This window comes from Candoia aspera, chromosome 9, assembly GCF_035149785.1.
Source record: "Candoia aspera isolate rCanAsp1 chromosome 9, rCanAsp1.hap2, whole genome shotgun sequence".
Classification (NCBI taxonomy): domain Eukaryota; kingdom Metazoa; phylum Chordata; class Lepidosauria; order Squamata; family Boidae; genus Candoia; species Candoia aspera.
Genome location: NC_086161.1, coordinates 1,393,690 through 1,409,364, shown reverse-complemented (window position 1 = coordinate 1,409,364; position 15,675 = coordinate 1,393,690). Strand labels below are relative to the sequence as shown.

Sequence of the window (15,675 nt, the reverse complement as noted above, 5' to 3'; positions counted from 1 at the left end):
TTATTACTTCATTTATTACATTTGTATGCCACATTTCTATTTGGAAAGAACATTCAGAGAGGCTTGCAGGAAAAACCGCATACACAAACATAAACATGAAGTAAAAATAAATACAGAAGACAGTATAAAAACAGGAAGCTGAATACATACATTCTTGGGCATTTATTTATGGCAATAGTTTACATTGCACTTTTCAGGATAAAAGCCTCCCCAAGAGGCCTTCCAGCAATATAAATAATTGCAAACAAACTGAGTATTATTTAAGAACAAAACACACGATTTCTAGGATCCTTGCCACGGGGCAGTTGGCGGTCATGGATCTGCCTATTTATGACACAAACTGCAAAGAATGTTGTGCTCCCAACTACTACTGGGGCCTCAGTTCAGGGCTTCTCCAACTTGCTCTGATTCTCTCTCTTCTTCAACTTTCTCTAAAATATTTCTTTGCCACTGCTGAGCAACAGAAGTATGAAGACTTCTCTTTTTACAGTGGAAGCATAGAAATGGGGGCCAGATGTTTGGTTTCCATGCTACTCAACTATTCTGAGCATCACTGTGGCTCACATTACTAGGCACAGTCAATAGAGAGGCAATCACATTTGACAATTTGTGCTGCTGTACATAATGACAACTCTTCAAGAAATAATGGCTTTCTTTGGAAGAAGCAGCACACTGTTATTGGGCATGCTAAAATAACTCCAAAAAGGAATTGGCAATGGAAAGTCTCACTTTCTCCATAATACCAAGATGGTCACAAGAGGCAGTTCCCAAAGTTGCAGATTCTTATAGAATTTGATTTCTGTTGACAATCCTTGTGAAACTTTAGATCAACAGTAGATAATCTTGTACTCTCCAGGTGTCTGGATTTCCATTCAAACCAGTGCTTAGCTAATTGCAAAGGACTGAGGGGAAACATTGTTTAAAATTCCAGGAGGACATCATGTTTTTTCAGTCTTTGAACTGAATGATCAAGATGTATGGAACACATATCTTTCCTGATAAAATAGAAGTGGGGATGAGCCATCACTTAGGAGCAGAGTGTGGCTTTGCTATGGGCAAGAGCTAAATTTCAAGAACTCTAATAGCAAATGCCACCACTTGCAGGAGCAGCACAATCCCACACTGACCAGCCACCTGTATAAAGGCAGATTCTGATGAAGTTAACCAAGAAATTCTCCTGGACCAGCTGATGCATGAGCTCAAGTGAGCCCGATCAGGATTCTTAGCCTGTACATAAACAACCAATGCTCTCTTTTATTCATCCTGACAGTTATTCTAATGACCTGCCTAGATGAGTGTCTCTTAAGACAGAAAGGGTGCATTTTAAACCATAAATATATGGAGACCCATTTTAACTCAAGCATAGTCAGCTTAATGGCATTAAAGTCATTTCTCAAGTATTTTATCACACTGGTTAAGCCTCAAATCGTCATCACCCTTTGAAAATTGACATTGGGGCGAGGCAAGCTGTCCAAGGATCAGTGCAGCAACTGAAACAGAGAGAGGTGAGTGAAGTTCTCTTACTCCTCGGTCCTGATCCAGGGCAGGCAGCAGGTGTCCGCCAGCCTGTGACTGGAAGACTCACGGAGGACCGCTGAGCTGGGCGGTTGGGTCGCGCCACTCTCTTGGGACTCCGAACGCTTTGCACTTCTCTGGCACACTTCAGGAAGTGCGGACAGGGTGTTAAAAATACACATGGAGCCCTGGCTCTTCTTCTGCTCTGATACCCTGATGCTTCTGCAGGGGTGGGCCACCTGGAAGGCACACGGACGAGGCCAACCTCGGCATCCTTCCAGGCCTTAGAGACCACGGGACGGGATGAGACCGGCCCCTTTGGAAAGGTGGTTTTCCCCGCCCCAATTTCATCTGCCCCCCACCCCCCCCTGCTCCCCCTTTTCTCCCAGGCTTGCGTTGCCGCTCAGCTCAGCTGAGGGAGAAGATAAAACAGGAATGCGATACCAACCGTGAGCTGCCAGTTCTGTCGCCGCCGTTGTGTCTACACACGGGAACAGAGTTTGGAGGAAGGGAAGAAACAGGAGGTACAGCATGCAAAAAAGGGAAATGGAAAAAAATGGAACAGATCATATACGAGCAAGCTTTCCAGGAACATCGCGTGACAAGCAATCGTAAAATGAGAGGCCAAAGCATTTGAAGTGAGTTGCACTGTTTTGAGAGTCATGCCGTGCGCTTCTAAGCTGTGGGCCCGGGGGCAACGGGGGGAAGGGACCCCCGGGCGGCCTTGGTTCCAGAGGTTTGGCACAGCGCTGCTTCCTGGCGGGGCACACGCAAAGCGGAAGAGGCCCTGCTCCGCCTGGGAAACAGGCGGCAGAGGCAGGTCCCCTGAAGGCCCATTCAGGCATGGCCTCTGCAAGCCGGGTCTCCCTCTGCGGGCTCCCCTTCCCTTCACCATGCGCAGGAGTGGCAGGAAGGCCGCTGGGCACCCACCACGGCATGCTTGCTGCTGGAAACCCAAGGCTGTCATGGGGAAGAAGCTTTGCCTCCGGCAAGCCATGCGGAGAAGATGAAGAGAGGCCGGCAAGAGCACACGCCATCTTTGCAGAAAGGGAAGAGATGCATTCTGCAAAAACCAACCCCTCTGCTCTGAAACATTCCACGGATTTACCATTGCTGTGGTTAGCAAAGCGAGCAGGTCTAAAATTCGGTGTCTTCTTATAAAGAATGGAAGTATGGGACACCAACACGCCACTCCACACCCCCACTGCAGGCGGGTGAGAAGAGGGCATTACGGATGGGACATCCCCAGGCAGCCCTGCCTTCTGGAGCTAAGCTGAAGGAGTTCAGGCAGACTGTGAATGTCTCTTCTGGGGTCAGGAGCACAGCACGGCCCCGCGCAGTTGGCTTTGTTCTCCAGGGACCAAAGGGGTCCCTTCCCATCCTCCTGATCAACTGTAGCTCTTCTTGTGCTGAGCACAGCTCCAAGGGCTGTACGGAGCTTGCTCTACATCAGCGTATTTGAAGAGCTACAGCTTACGTCCGATGCAGTGCTTGGGTCTGGCTTGGCCTACGTTTATGACCCGGCCCAACCAATCCTTCTGCTCTCTGAAAGGAGCCCTGGACACCCAGGTAGCTGAGTATCCCCGCAGGAGCCGGACATGGCACGGGATGTTTCAGCAGCACCAAACAACCCTGTGGGCCTTTAGCGGCACCCCTCGGGCAGCAACCCAGAGACGCTGCTCTGTTGGGGGACACTGTGCTGGGAAGGGGTAGAGAGTCCTCCTTCCCCCAGCGCAGCTCCAAGGACCACTGGAGGACCCCAGGGGGCTGTCTCCATCCAGCAGAGGCAATGTTTAAATGAAAAAAGCGGGTCTTTGTGCAAAGCACTGCAACACACACCTGAGCCCACAAATGACCTCCACCTTCAGCTGCGTGATTACAGTAAACGAGGGCAGGGAGGCGTTTCTCCACAGTTGACACGCTGACCCTGAAAGGAAGGGCGGCTTTCCCCTTGCAGCAGCCGGGGATCCTGTACGCTTCACTTCCCAGAGCAGGGGGCAGGACAAAATAAAGAAACACCTGTATGGCACCCATGCTGGCGGGGCAGGAGCGGGGGGATGCCATACTTACAGACTGGAACGGTCTAATATACTGGAGGAAAACCACCCCTTCTGCACAACTCAAAGAGGCGTTTGGCCAGACCTGGCGTGACCACGTTTCACCTACACGCTGTCTGCACCTCCCTTCTGGCACAGACAGCTTCTGCCCGGTTCCAGGACACCAAGAGCTGCTCTTATGTGGGCAGCTCCAGCCAAGTCAGAGGATCAAAACTGCCCAGGGGCAGCGCCAGCAAGAAGAAAAGCTTGAGGTCTCCCCCTCACTACCCACCACAGCGTAGCCAACAAGGCCTTGTTCTCGGAAGCACGCTCTGAGGCTTGGGTGCAGGCATGGGATGGGGATGAGACAGAGGGGGTGGCCCGGCTGAGTCAATGGGAGCGGGGCCTTCTGTCCTGAAATTTTGTGATGTCTCCACAGGAACCCCCAATTGGTTTCCTGGGTGGCTGCAGGGGATGCAGAAGCGTGCAGGAGTCGGAACGTCTATCCGTGTGCTGGAAAAAGATGATTCATTAAGAAACATGGTCCCGTGCCCACAGTGCAGCTCGCTTTCCCCATCCAGGGACAGAGCAGGAAACAAACAAGCAAAAATGAAACACAAAAACTTCAAGCGGTTAAGGCGAACAAATATTCCAAGTCAAACCACATTATGTTGGCTGCAGCTGGAATGGCAAAGTTGCGATTAGATGGAGAGGGAGGGATGGGGCACGGCGAGCAACAGAGTGGTTAACAGGTGCCCTGCCTCTCCGGGCCACGCAGCCCACGGCTACTCTCCTAATGGCTTCCTAGCTCAACAAAGCCTTTGCCTGCCAAAAGATGTAGAGGCGCTGGGGAAGAAACTCGTACAGTGTAAGGCACTTTCCAGCAATGCAAAGGCCACACAGGGGACACCCCCCACCCCAAACTCCTTCTGAAGTGCACAACCAGCGCCCATTTCAATCTTAGGTAAGGATGCCAAGAGAGATGAAAACCCCTTCCAGAGACTGCCAACGTCCTACAGGAGAGAGAACCCACAAGAAAGGCTGCACTTCATTTGGGTGGCGCCCTCCCCTATTCCCAGCTAAAGGGCACAATGTATAAGCAACTCCAGAATAAAACAGTCCTGCCTGGCTCTCGTAACCATGAGAAATTATCCATTCCTTTAGTTTAGTAACCTGGTTTCATGGTTAATTCAGACTTGAGATCAGGAGAAAGAATGGTCCAACTAGAATAAAAGGTCGGTTTTTTGCTCAAGACTTGGCTTGCTTTTCAAAGACTTTCTCAACACACACCCATGGAGATGCTGGGGGTGTTACGCATTCCACTGGAGTGCCAAGGGAATGACACAGACACATCCGTGGAGTTGGTGGGACCCCACCTATGGGAGGTGCTACCTCCTCCATCCAACTATGGAACACAGAAGTGGAAAATGCTAGAATGGTCCAGGCCTTTGGGATCACTCATTTAACTAGGTTGTGAAGAGGGAATCGCTAACACGCACCCCCTGCACCTCCCCTAGACGGCTTGGCAATATTCCTGTGAAACAGTAGCATGGAAACTCCTCTGCGGCATATTTTTATCTCTTCAGATGGCTTCCCTCCAACTTAAAATTGTTCACTGAATGTGGCAGGCTGAGGATTTAAAAGCTAATCCATAAAATTAGTCCATAGTCTCTAACAGAATGGATTTTTTAAATGAAAATGAAAACCCAAGGACACATTTTTAATCAACGCCCTAAAAGTTTGCACAGGCAAAACCTTGTATAGAGAAATTGGGAACAGGGAGTTAACTGCTGCCTTGAAAAACTACCTTGCCTTTAGCTGCCTGCCCAGTTTTCACCCACCAGCCATAGGATGGGGCATTAGTCAGATCCTCCAAAAGACTGAACCTTGGGGGGAGGGCGGAATCCAGACACGGAGCCGAACTTGCTTTCTCAGGATCTCGGGACCCACGCCACGGGAAGATCACCATGATGGAGCAAAATGACTATTGGCAGAGGTAACTTGGCTTAGGTATGAACGTTCTTGAATATCTCACTATGTATTCAGTTTTATGTATGATATTGGATTTCTGATCCAAAACCATAATACAGTTTTGATTTGATCTGGGCAGCACCAATTCCAGGCAGCTCACGCAAGCTAAAAATCTGGAGCCCACCCAATGCTCCAGGGTTTCTTTAAAGCAGGACATAATGGGACCAGGCTGCTGGGATTGTAAAGGGTGGTCAGAAACCTGCATTTATTTTCCTTCTTTAAAAAAAATAATCATTTCTTCTATATTACATTTCAGTGAAATTCAACAGCAAGAACATGAAAAGATAGAGCAAGACATGTGGCTGGGTCCAGGCGATGGTAAATGCATCTTTGAGAGAGGGGGTATTTCCAGCAGCCTTTAAGGAGGCGCTGGTGCACCCCCTCCTCAAGAGACCATCACTGGACTCCACTGTGCTGGACCATTTTCGTCCTGTCTCTCACCTCCCCTTTTTGGGAAAGGTGGTTGAGAAAGTGGTGGCGTTGCAGCTCCAGAGGATCCTGGATGCAACGGATTATCTAGACCCCTTTCAGTCAGGTTTCAGGCCTGGTTATGGGACAGAAACAGCGTTGGTCACACTTATGGATGATCTCTGGCGGGAGTGGGATGGCAGTGCATCCATCCTGGCTCTTCTTGACCTCTCAGCAGCTTTCGATACCATCAACCATGGTATCCTTTTGGGGCGGCTCAGGGGGTTGGGAGTGGGCAGCATGGTTCTGCGCTGGTTCGCCTCCTTCCTCCAGGGCCAATCCCAATCGGTGTTGATAGGGAGTGAGAGGCCCAACCCTCGGCCCCTCCTTTGTGGGGTGCCGCAGGGTTCGGTTCTCTTTCCTCTCTTATTTAACATCTACATGAAACCACTGGGTGAGATCATTTGTCACCACGGGATGAGGTATCATCAATACGCAGATGATACTCAATTATACATCTCCATCCCAGGTGAAGTTAAGTGATGCCATGACCACCCTCTCCAGGTGTCTGGGAGCTGTGGGGGTCTGGATGGGGAACAACAGGCTTTGACTGAACCCCAGTAAGACGGAGGGGCTGTGGATTAATGGCACCTAGGGTTCTGGGAAATTGTCATCTTTAGCACTGGAGGGGGTTGCACTGCCCCAGACAGACGCGGTGCGTAATCTGGGGGTCCTCCTGGACTCACGACTCCTGCTCGAGGTGTCAGTCATGGCCAGGAGGGCCTTTGTGCAACTTCATGTTGTGCGACAGTTATGCCCTTTCCTGGACCGAGAGGCCCTTCAAACGGTCACTCATGCCCTGGTCATCTCCCATATAGACTACTGTAACATGCTCTACATGGGGCTATCCTTGAAGAGTATCCGGAAGCTTCAGCCAATTCAGAATGCAGCCGCGTGGACAATCTTGGGTGTTCCAAGATTTGCACATGTAACACCTTTGTTGCGTGAGCTGCACTGGGTCCTAGTCTGCTTCCAGGTCCAATTCAAGATGTTGGTTATTACCTTTGAAGTCCTACATGGCATGGGGCCAGGATATCTGAGGGACCATCTCGTCCTGATTACATTGATCTGTCCCACCCGGTCATGCAGGGAGGGCATGTTACAGACCGCATCCGTAAACGAATTCCATCTAGCGGGGTCTCAGAAGCGTGCCTTCTCTGCAGTAGCTCCCGCCCTCTGGAACATCCTTCCCCCAGGGGTGAGACAGGCCCCCCCTCTCCTGGACTTTCGAAAAAGATTGAAAGACCTGGTTTGGCCAGCAGGCTTGGAATGGGAGGGGGAATAGCCGCACCTGGGGATGGCCAGCGCCCCAGAGTGACTTCTGATGGACCTACTATACTCCCGGTCTGATAAGGAACTCTTGCCCATCTAGATTCCATCTTATTTTTATTGTATTTATAACTGTCCTGGTTTTAATTCTATTTTATTGTAAGCCACCCAGAGTCCCTCCTTGGGAGGGAGATGGGCGGTGATAAAGTTTGACAAATAAATAAAATAAAATAAATAAATAAAGAGACGGAGAGATGAAGAACAATGAAGAAGGAGGTCCAGCATGATCCGCAGCCCAAGCCAGAATGGCACTTGGGTAGAGCGGTCCACTTGCATGACACCCTTGAGACAACTTCATTTGCAGACCAGATGTTTCACAGAAATAATCAGGCTCCATTTAGGAATTTTGTGTGGCATGGAAAATTATTTTTGTGAAGCATGGCACCATGCACAGGGCTGCGATTTAATGCTTCACCCCTCTTCGCTCTCCTTCCAGGCTTCCTCCTCTAGCAAAATGGGAGCCGCCTTGCATCAGCAAGAAAAGCACCTCCAAACATTTGTTTAATCAAAGGTCTCCTGGATAAGCACCCCTGCAATGAAGACTTGCACAGCTTGGTTTTCCCACAAAGTCCTCAAGTGTTGCTCTGGATGTCAGAGCATTTGCATTTGCTGTGCTAAGCAGGGCTTCCCAAGGGGAAACAGGTGGATTCACTTTTGCTGACAGAGCATTAGAGGCCCTTGAAAGTGCCGAGCCTTCTTACAGGTTCAGGAGCATCCAGGCGTGCTGGTGAGAATCACACCTTCACAACACATTCTGCAAGGACCTTCCCCTCACCTGGTTAGCTCAGTCTCTAGCTGGGGGACAAAGCAAGGAGAACAATGCCAAACTGTTGTGGGCATGGAATAACTGGTTTGGGGTGCTCTGGGCATGCACTGCAATGCATGTTTTGGATGTGGGGTCCATAAGCAGAAGGTGGAGATGGACCAAAATGTGGTTCTTCTGGGCAGGAGGGGCTTGGGAGCAGCTTCTCGTGGGGAAAAGACAAGGTGGAGGGGTTTCCTTGGGGAAGGCACACTGGACCTGGACAGCACTGGGGAGGGAAGGTAGAGAGGCGCTGGGAAGAGCAGGATCGGCAGAGGGGGCAGCACACAGCCTGCGCAAAGGGAGAGGAGGAATGGCCGGTTCCAGTTTTTTATTTTATTTTTATTTATTATTCACATTTCTATTACCGCCCATCTCCCCTCAAAAGGGGGACTCTTTTTACCTGACTCATCCCATCAAATCCCTCCAAACCCCTCCAGATCTCATTTCAGCCAAAACCGGAGGAACTAAAAAGTTCTGGGTTTTGTTTCCGGTGAACTACAGCTGACCCAAATGTTTGGCAGATCTTCTGGGATGCAAGGGTTCATTTCGGGCTCGAAACAAATCCCGCTTGCCATTTCCTGCACAGTTCTAAATGCCAGAAGCCTCCATGTCCCTAAAGGGCACCGGCCAAGCTTGGCAGCAGAAACTCCGCAGCTTGGGGTGGGGGGGGGCTCCGGCTCCCCTTCTAATGTGGTTGCAAGAGGATGGAAATGTCAGGCACTTGCAGGGCCCCTGCTAAATTGGCTTGACATTTTACCAGAGGCACAAGAAGCCAAAGTAGGGAATAAATAATTGGTGAGAACTAAATCTTTTGCCTCGATCTGTAAAGTGGTGCTGGCGACTTCGCTCCATTGTGTACCACGCAGTGACAATGCAGGGAAGAGGAAGCGAGGTGGCTTACCCAAGAATCGGGGTGTCTGGTTGACATCTGGTTATTTCTGAAGTCCTAGAAAGGGAGACGCTTTCTGGGGAGAATCGAGGACATTTAAAACCATTTAACCCCCGTACTTCGGTCGGGCACCAAAGGGCCTCGGAATGTATTTATCCTGCTGTCCCAACAAAGGGCTCGAATCTGCCCATGTAACAGAAGCATGTGCTGATGCAAGGCTCTGCTAAGCTAATGGGATGCTTCTTTCATCCATGGTCATTAAAAGATCAAGGAAGCAGAGGCAGCAGGTGTTGACTGCCAGAAGACAGGCAGCGATACTTCAGCAGGTAGTTTTCAGCAGCCCCCAGCCCTGGAACCTACGCGGGTCATCCAGCCATCAGAATGTAGAGCCATGGAGGGACCTGTTCACAGAATTGGTATACTTCCCTTCTCTAAAACCATCCATGCCAGTAGCCCTCAACACCCCTCGGGACAGTGAATTCTATCAATTATTGCATATTGTGTGAGGAACACTGCCTTTTCTCTGGGTCTACTGCCAAGCAGTTTTAGTGTTCCCTTGCATTTCCTAAAACAAAAATCCAGTGAGAGAACTAATTCTGGATAGCCCTGACCTCACTCCAGTCCATCCTGAAATCTGTGTTAAAGATAGCCACAATGCTCTTTTACAGGATGGCAGTCACTTCCACAGGTAAGGAAGTTTAAAAACAGCTTTTAAGCTGCTGCAAAAGTAAATGTTGAAGGAACTGACAGGCTGTATGGTTGCACTGGTATCTCCGCTAAAGATGCCCAGAAGTCTTCCCCAGTGGGTGCTCTCCAGGGGTTGGACCATCTCTCACAAGGCCAAGCCAGTATGGACAACAGTTGGGGAATTAGAGAAGCGGAAGGCACAAACATCTGGCCAGCGCTAAGCTTGGGACAAAGCGCAGGGGCTCTCCTATCCAGGCCAAATGCAACCCTCCTGGTGCCAACATCAGACACTCCTTGGAAACATGCTTGGGCACCCATCACTCACTCAGCTTGGAAACCAAAGGAGATGAACAAGATTAGCACTATACCTGATAGAAGGGGGGGAAAGTCTACTGGGGTGGGGATGAGTGAGAAATTAAGACAGATGGAATGCATCCTGCCCGCCCCCCACCTCCAAATATGCTGTGCATCAAAGAGAAATATTTGTTCTATTTTGTCATGAGTGCCGTTGAGCTAAAGTAATCAGCGCAATGGCACTCATGACAATGACAAGGAAATAGGTGAAGGGGTACAAGTTAAGTAGCCATCAACCCACAACGACTAACGGCTAACAAACAATAGATAAACGGATCACGGAGCCACCCAAGCCATCAGCAGCAATACCACGGGGATCGCCCAGCTGAAAGCAATCAGCAGAAGAATGAAAACCTGAGGATGGGCGATCCTAGAAACCCTCAACCAATGGCAGGGCAACGCATGGGACAAAGGGGGGTGACGTGACCGAGAGCGAGGGGGCGCTGACCGGCGCGGGGTATTTAAACCCCGCACCGGCGCGCTCCTGTCACTCTCAGCTTTTTCTAACAACGTTGTACCTATCCTGAAATAAACCAGAGCCTGCTTTGCAACCCAGTGTCTGAACGTTATTCAGAGATAGGCAGCGCATGACATAAAGCTGAGAGTCATAAACTCAGCCTCGCCGAGCCCCACCGGACGACAACGAGCCGCGGGAGGAGTAGACGGCGAGAAGACCAGCAAGATGAGGCCGGAACGGCGCGGGCAAGGAGGGCGAGCCGCGCGGCAAGAGACAGAGGAGGACCGACCGAGGCCAGAGGCACCGCGGACTCCCGGAGCCATGGACGCCCGCCCCACCCGACCCGAGCCTCAGCTCCAACCCCAAGGGGAGATGGCGACGGAGGCAACCCGACCGCGGGAGGGAGCAGCACGACTTCCGAAACCAGCGGAGGACCCCGCGCCCCACATCGCACCCCAGCAACGGGCGTGGAGCGACAGCCCCACGGTGCTCGACACGGAGGAGGACGACGGAGACACCCATCAGACGGAGGAGGAAGCGGACCCGCGGCGGAGGGACGATGAACCCCCCCCCCCGAGGACGCGCCAACGGAACCGGCCCCAGCGGCGGTGCGGGCTGTGGACGAGGAGGCACGAGCTGAACTCGCGGCCATGCGGGCTCAGCTGACGGAACTCCGGACCATGCTCCAGGCGCTTATGCCCCCCGCGCCACCCAATGACGTCCCCGCACAAGCCCACACCCCGAGCGAAGCACCGAACCCACACGAGCCAGCGGAAAGCCAGCAGACGGCACAGGCGGCCGACACCACATCCCGGGAAGCGAGAGGCGGGGCCGCGCAAAACGCCCGGGCCCCAAAGGACTTCCCCATCTTCTTCGATGGGACCCCCTCAAAACTCTCGTTTTTCGTCACCAACGCTAGGGAGTTCATGGGGAGGCACGGACACTCCTATGACTCCGAGGCCGACAAGATCGGCGCCGTGGCGATCAAACTCCAAGACAGGGCGGCGGACTGGTACGTCCAACTGTACGAGTCCAGCTCCCCCGCCCTCGCCACCTTCCCTGCTTTCATCAACGAGATGAAAAACTATTTCGAAGACCCCCTAGCCAAAGTACGGGCGAAAAGCGCACTCCAGAGACTTAAACAGGGCGCACGCACGGTCCCTGACTACGCCCTGGAGTTCAAAGCCCTCGCGGGAAAGGTCTGCGACTGGTCTGAGACCACCCTGCTGGAAATCTTCAAAAAGGGGCTCAACCGCGACGTTCTCCAATGGGCCCTCTACCGCGACGACCCAGAAACGTTACACGGGTGGATCCACCTCGCGGGGAAAGCCGAACACGCGCACCGCACCTTCCTTATGACAACCACGGAAGACACAAACTACGTCGGGAAAAAGGTACCCGCACCACACGGGGGGATGGCCGGCCCCATATACCCTAAAAAGAAGTTCAACCGGGAGCCCTGCGGGAGGTGTGGCAAATTAGGGCACAAGACGGCGGACTGCTTCGCCAACCGACCGCCGACCAGCGCGCCCAAGCCCGCCCCGAAAATTAGCCCCAAACCACCCAACCCGGGGCCGCCCCCTCACCGCCGAATGACCGTGGCCACAGCGACACCGGAAGAGGGCTGGGACGCTTACTGGGGAGAAGAGGACAATACCGACCCCGACCAGCCGGCGGGAAATGCTCCCCGCTTGCCCTGAAACGCGTGGCGAGGCAGGCGGCGGGACAGCAACGCGAACCACCTCAACGAAACGACAAAAGCTCCGTAATATTGGCAGCAATTCAACTCTCTGCCGGCAACGGAGCCACCACGGCCGCGGCACTAGTGGACTCGGGGTGCTCAAAAAACCTTATCTACCCCGACCTAGTCGCCAAACTCGAACTCCGCTGCTTCCCCCTCCCCACGCCGCTGGCATTCCACCAGCTGGACGGCTCCACAGCGGGGGGGAAACCAGCCACGCTACAAACCGAGCCGGTCACCCTGCAAATGGGCACTCACACCGAGCGCACATCGTTCGTAGTCACGCCCATCGGACGGCCCATTGCAGTCCTGGGGATGCCATGGCTCGCGAAAAACAACCCGCGGATCAACTGGGCGACCCGCACCTTCACATTCGGCGACGGCGAGTATCGAGCACCAGTACCAGCTGGCAAAAGCAACCCCACGGTAGGACGAGCGGAGGCGACCACACAAGACAACGCCGCTACCACTGCAGACCTACCGGAACAATACGCCGACTTCTCCGAGGTCTTCGGAGAAGCAGAGGCAGACCAACTACCCCCCCACCGCAAGACGGATTGCCGAATCGACCTACTGCCCGACGTCCCCCTACCTAGACCAAAGATCTATTCGATGACCCCGAAGGAGATGGCAACCCTCCGGGAGTTCATCGATAAAAACCTAGACAGGGGATTTATAGAGCCAGCATGCTCACCGGTCGGAGCCCCCGTCCTATTCCGGGAGAAGAAAGACGGGACCCTACGGCTCTGTACCGACTACCGGGGCCTAAACGCGGCTTCCCTGTCCAACAAATACCCCTTACCCCTGGTGAAGGACATGCTCGCCCACCTGTCCACGGGCAAAGTCTTTTCCAAATTGGACCTGCGCGAGGCGTACTATCGCATCCGAATCAGGGAGGGGGACGAATGGAAGACGGCGTTCAACTGCCCCCTAGGCGCTTTCCAGTACAAGGTACTGCCCTTCGGACTCGCGGGGGCCCCTGGGGTGTTCATGCAGCTCATCAATGAGGTACTGCATGAACATCTGTTTAAAGGGGTCCTGGTCTACATCGACGACGTCCTTATTTACACAAAAACATACGAGGAACACGTAACCTTAGTCAGGCAAGTCCTCGACAAGCTCAGAAGGGCGCAGCTCTATGCAAAGCCCACAAAGTGCGAGTTTCACAAAGACCGCCTAGACTATTTGGGGTATCGAATCTCCGGGGACGGCATCGAGATGGACCCCGCAAAAGTCGAAGCGGTACTAAACTGGGAGCGGCCCCGCAACAGACGGCAACTACAGAGCTTCCTGGGATTCGCGAATTTCTACAGGTCCTTCGCCCGGGGGTTCGCTGAGATAGCCCTGCCCTTAACGGACCTCCTCAAAACCAAAGGGGTGGGGGACACCAGACGCGCCAAGAACCCAGGCACAGTGCTGAATTGGACTCCCGCGTGCCAGACCGCATTCGACAAGCTGAAAGCGCTGTTCACGACGGAGCCAATCCTCGCGCACCCGGACCCAGAACGGCCGTTCGTGGTCCAAGCCGACGCCTCAGACTTCTCCCTGGGAGCCATCCTCCTACAAAAAGACTCCACGGGGCTCCTGAAACCATGCGCCTACCTGTCAAGGAAGTTCTCCGAGACAGAGAGGCGATGGCACGTCTGGGAGAAAGAAGCCTTTGCGGTGAAATCGGCACTAGAAACATGGCGTCACCTACTCGAGGGAGCCACCCAACCATTCGAGGTCTGGACGGACCACCGGAACCTCGAGGCCCTACGAACGCCTAGACGCCTTAGCCCAAAACAGGTCCGATGGGCACAATTCTTCAGCCGCTTTGATTTCCAGTTGAAGTTCATGCCGGGCAAGAAGAACTTCCTGGCCGACGCCCTCTCCCGGCTGCCCCAAGACGAAGAGCCCGCCCCAGACACCATTGGGACGGTCCTATCCGCCTCGCAACTGGGGATGGCCGTGACCACCCGAAGCGGCGCACGGAGGCAGCTCGACGCTACGGCGCAGCCGACGGCGGGACAACCGGCGACGGAAAGAAGGCAACCGCAACTACCAGGGGGAATGCGCACGGACCTCGCCGCCGCCCTCAAAACCGACCCCTGGTTCCTGGCAAACCCCGACAAGGTAACGATGGCGCAAGACCTAGCATGGGGGGAAGGCAGAATCTACGTCCCGGACTCGCAACGCCAGGCGATCTTGCATAGGTCACACGACGCCAAGCAAGCGGGACACTTTGGGTTCCTCAAGACCCTACACCTAACACGGCGGCAATTCTGGTGGCCCGCGCTCAGGCGAGACGTAAAAACCTACGTGGCGTCCTGCCCAACGTGCGCTCGGGCCAAACGGGCACCAGGCAAACCCGCGGGGCTATTGCAACGGGTGGCAGAACCCTCCCGCCCATGGGAGGAAATCTCTATGGATTTTATAGTGGACCTCCCACCCAGCCAGAAGAAAACGGCCATTTGGGTGGTGAAGGACTACTTCTCAAAGCAGGCCCACTTCATCCCCTGCACGTCAGTCCCATCCTCACAACAACTAGCCAAACTCTTCCTCATCCACGTGTACAGGCTACACGGATGTCCCGCACGTGTGGTGACCGACAGGGGCACACAGTTCACCTCCAAATTCTGGCGGGCCTTCTTGAAGCTGACGGGGACCCAACAGGCCCTGTCTACGGCTTGGCATCCGCAGACGGACGGAGCCACTGAGGTTCTTAATGCCACCTTAGAGCAATTTATACGATCCTATACGAACTACCACCAGGACGACTGGGCTGAACTGCTCCCGTTCGCCGAAGTCGCATACAACAACGCCGTCCACACGAGCACGGGAAAAACCCCGTTCGAAGTAGTCTCGGGGCGCGACTTCGTCCCCATACCGGAGCTACCTCAACCCCCGGAACCCCAGGTGGACGCCAGCGACTGGGGACGGAAGATCGCGGAAGCATGGCCAGTAATCACGGCGGCGCTGAAGGAGGCACAGGCTGCTTACAAAGAGCAGGCCGACAAGCACCGGCGCCAACAACCGACGTTCCAGGCGGGGGATATGGCCTATCTCTCCACCAAGTTCCTAAAGTCAACCCAACCCTCGAAAAAACTGGGGCCTAAGTACATCGGGCCGTTCCGAGTCACGCAAATAGTGAACCCGGTAGCAATACGCCTGGACCTGCCACACAACCTCCGGAGGCTCCACCCGGTGTTCCACACCAGCCTCCTAAAACCGGCAACCACCTCCCGATGGCACCCAAGCACGCCTCAGCCCGCACCGCTTATGATCGACGGGCAACACCACTTCGAGATAAGGGACATCCTCGACTCACGCAAGCAACGAGGAACCCTACACTATCTGGTCAGGTGGAAACACTTCCCCCAC

The 15,675-nt window shown here is 53.6% G+C and overlaps 1 protein-coding gene across 5 annotated transcripts in view; it reads right to left on the bottom strand.

Moving 5' to 3' along the window:
• CADM1 (cell adhesion molecule 1) overlaps nucleotides 1-15,675 on the bottom strand; it is a 236,002-nt gene that overhangs the window by 19,910 nt on the left and 200,417 nt on the right. For 4 of the 5 annotated variants that reach the window (XM_063311056.1, XM_063311060.1, XM_063311057.1 and 1 more), the window contains one exon: nucleotides 1,964-1,996. The exons of the other annotated variant lie outside the window; for it this stretch is intronic. In XM_063311056.1, coding sequence (XP_063167126.1) covers nucleotides 1,964-1,996 — 33 coding nt within the window. The remainder of the gene's footprint in view (nucleotides 1-1,963; nucleotides 1,997-15,675) is intronic. 5 annotated transcript variants of the gene reach the window in all.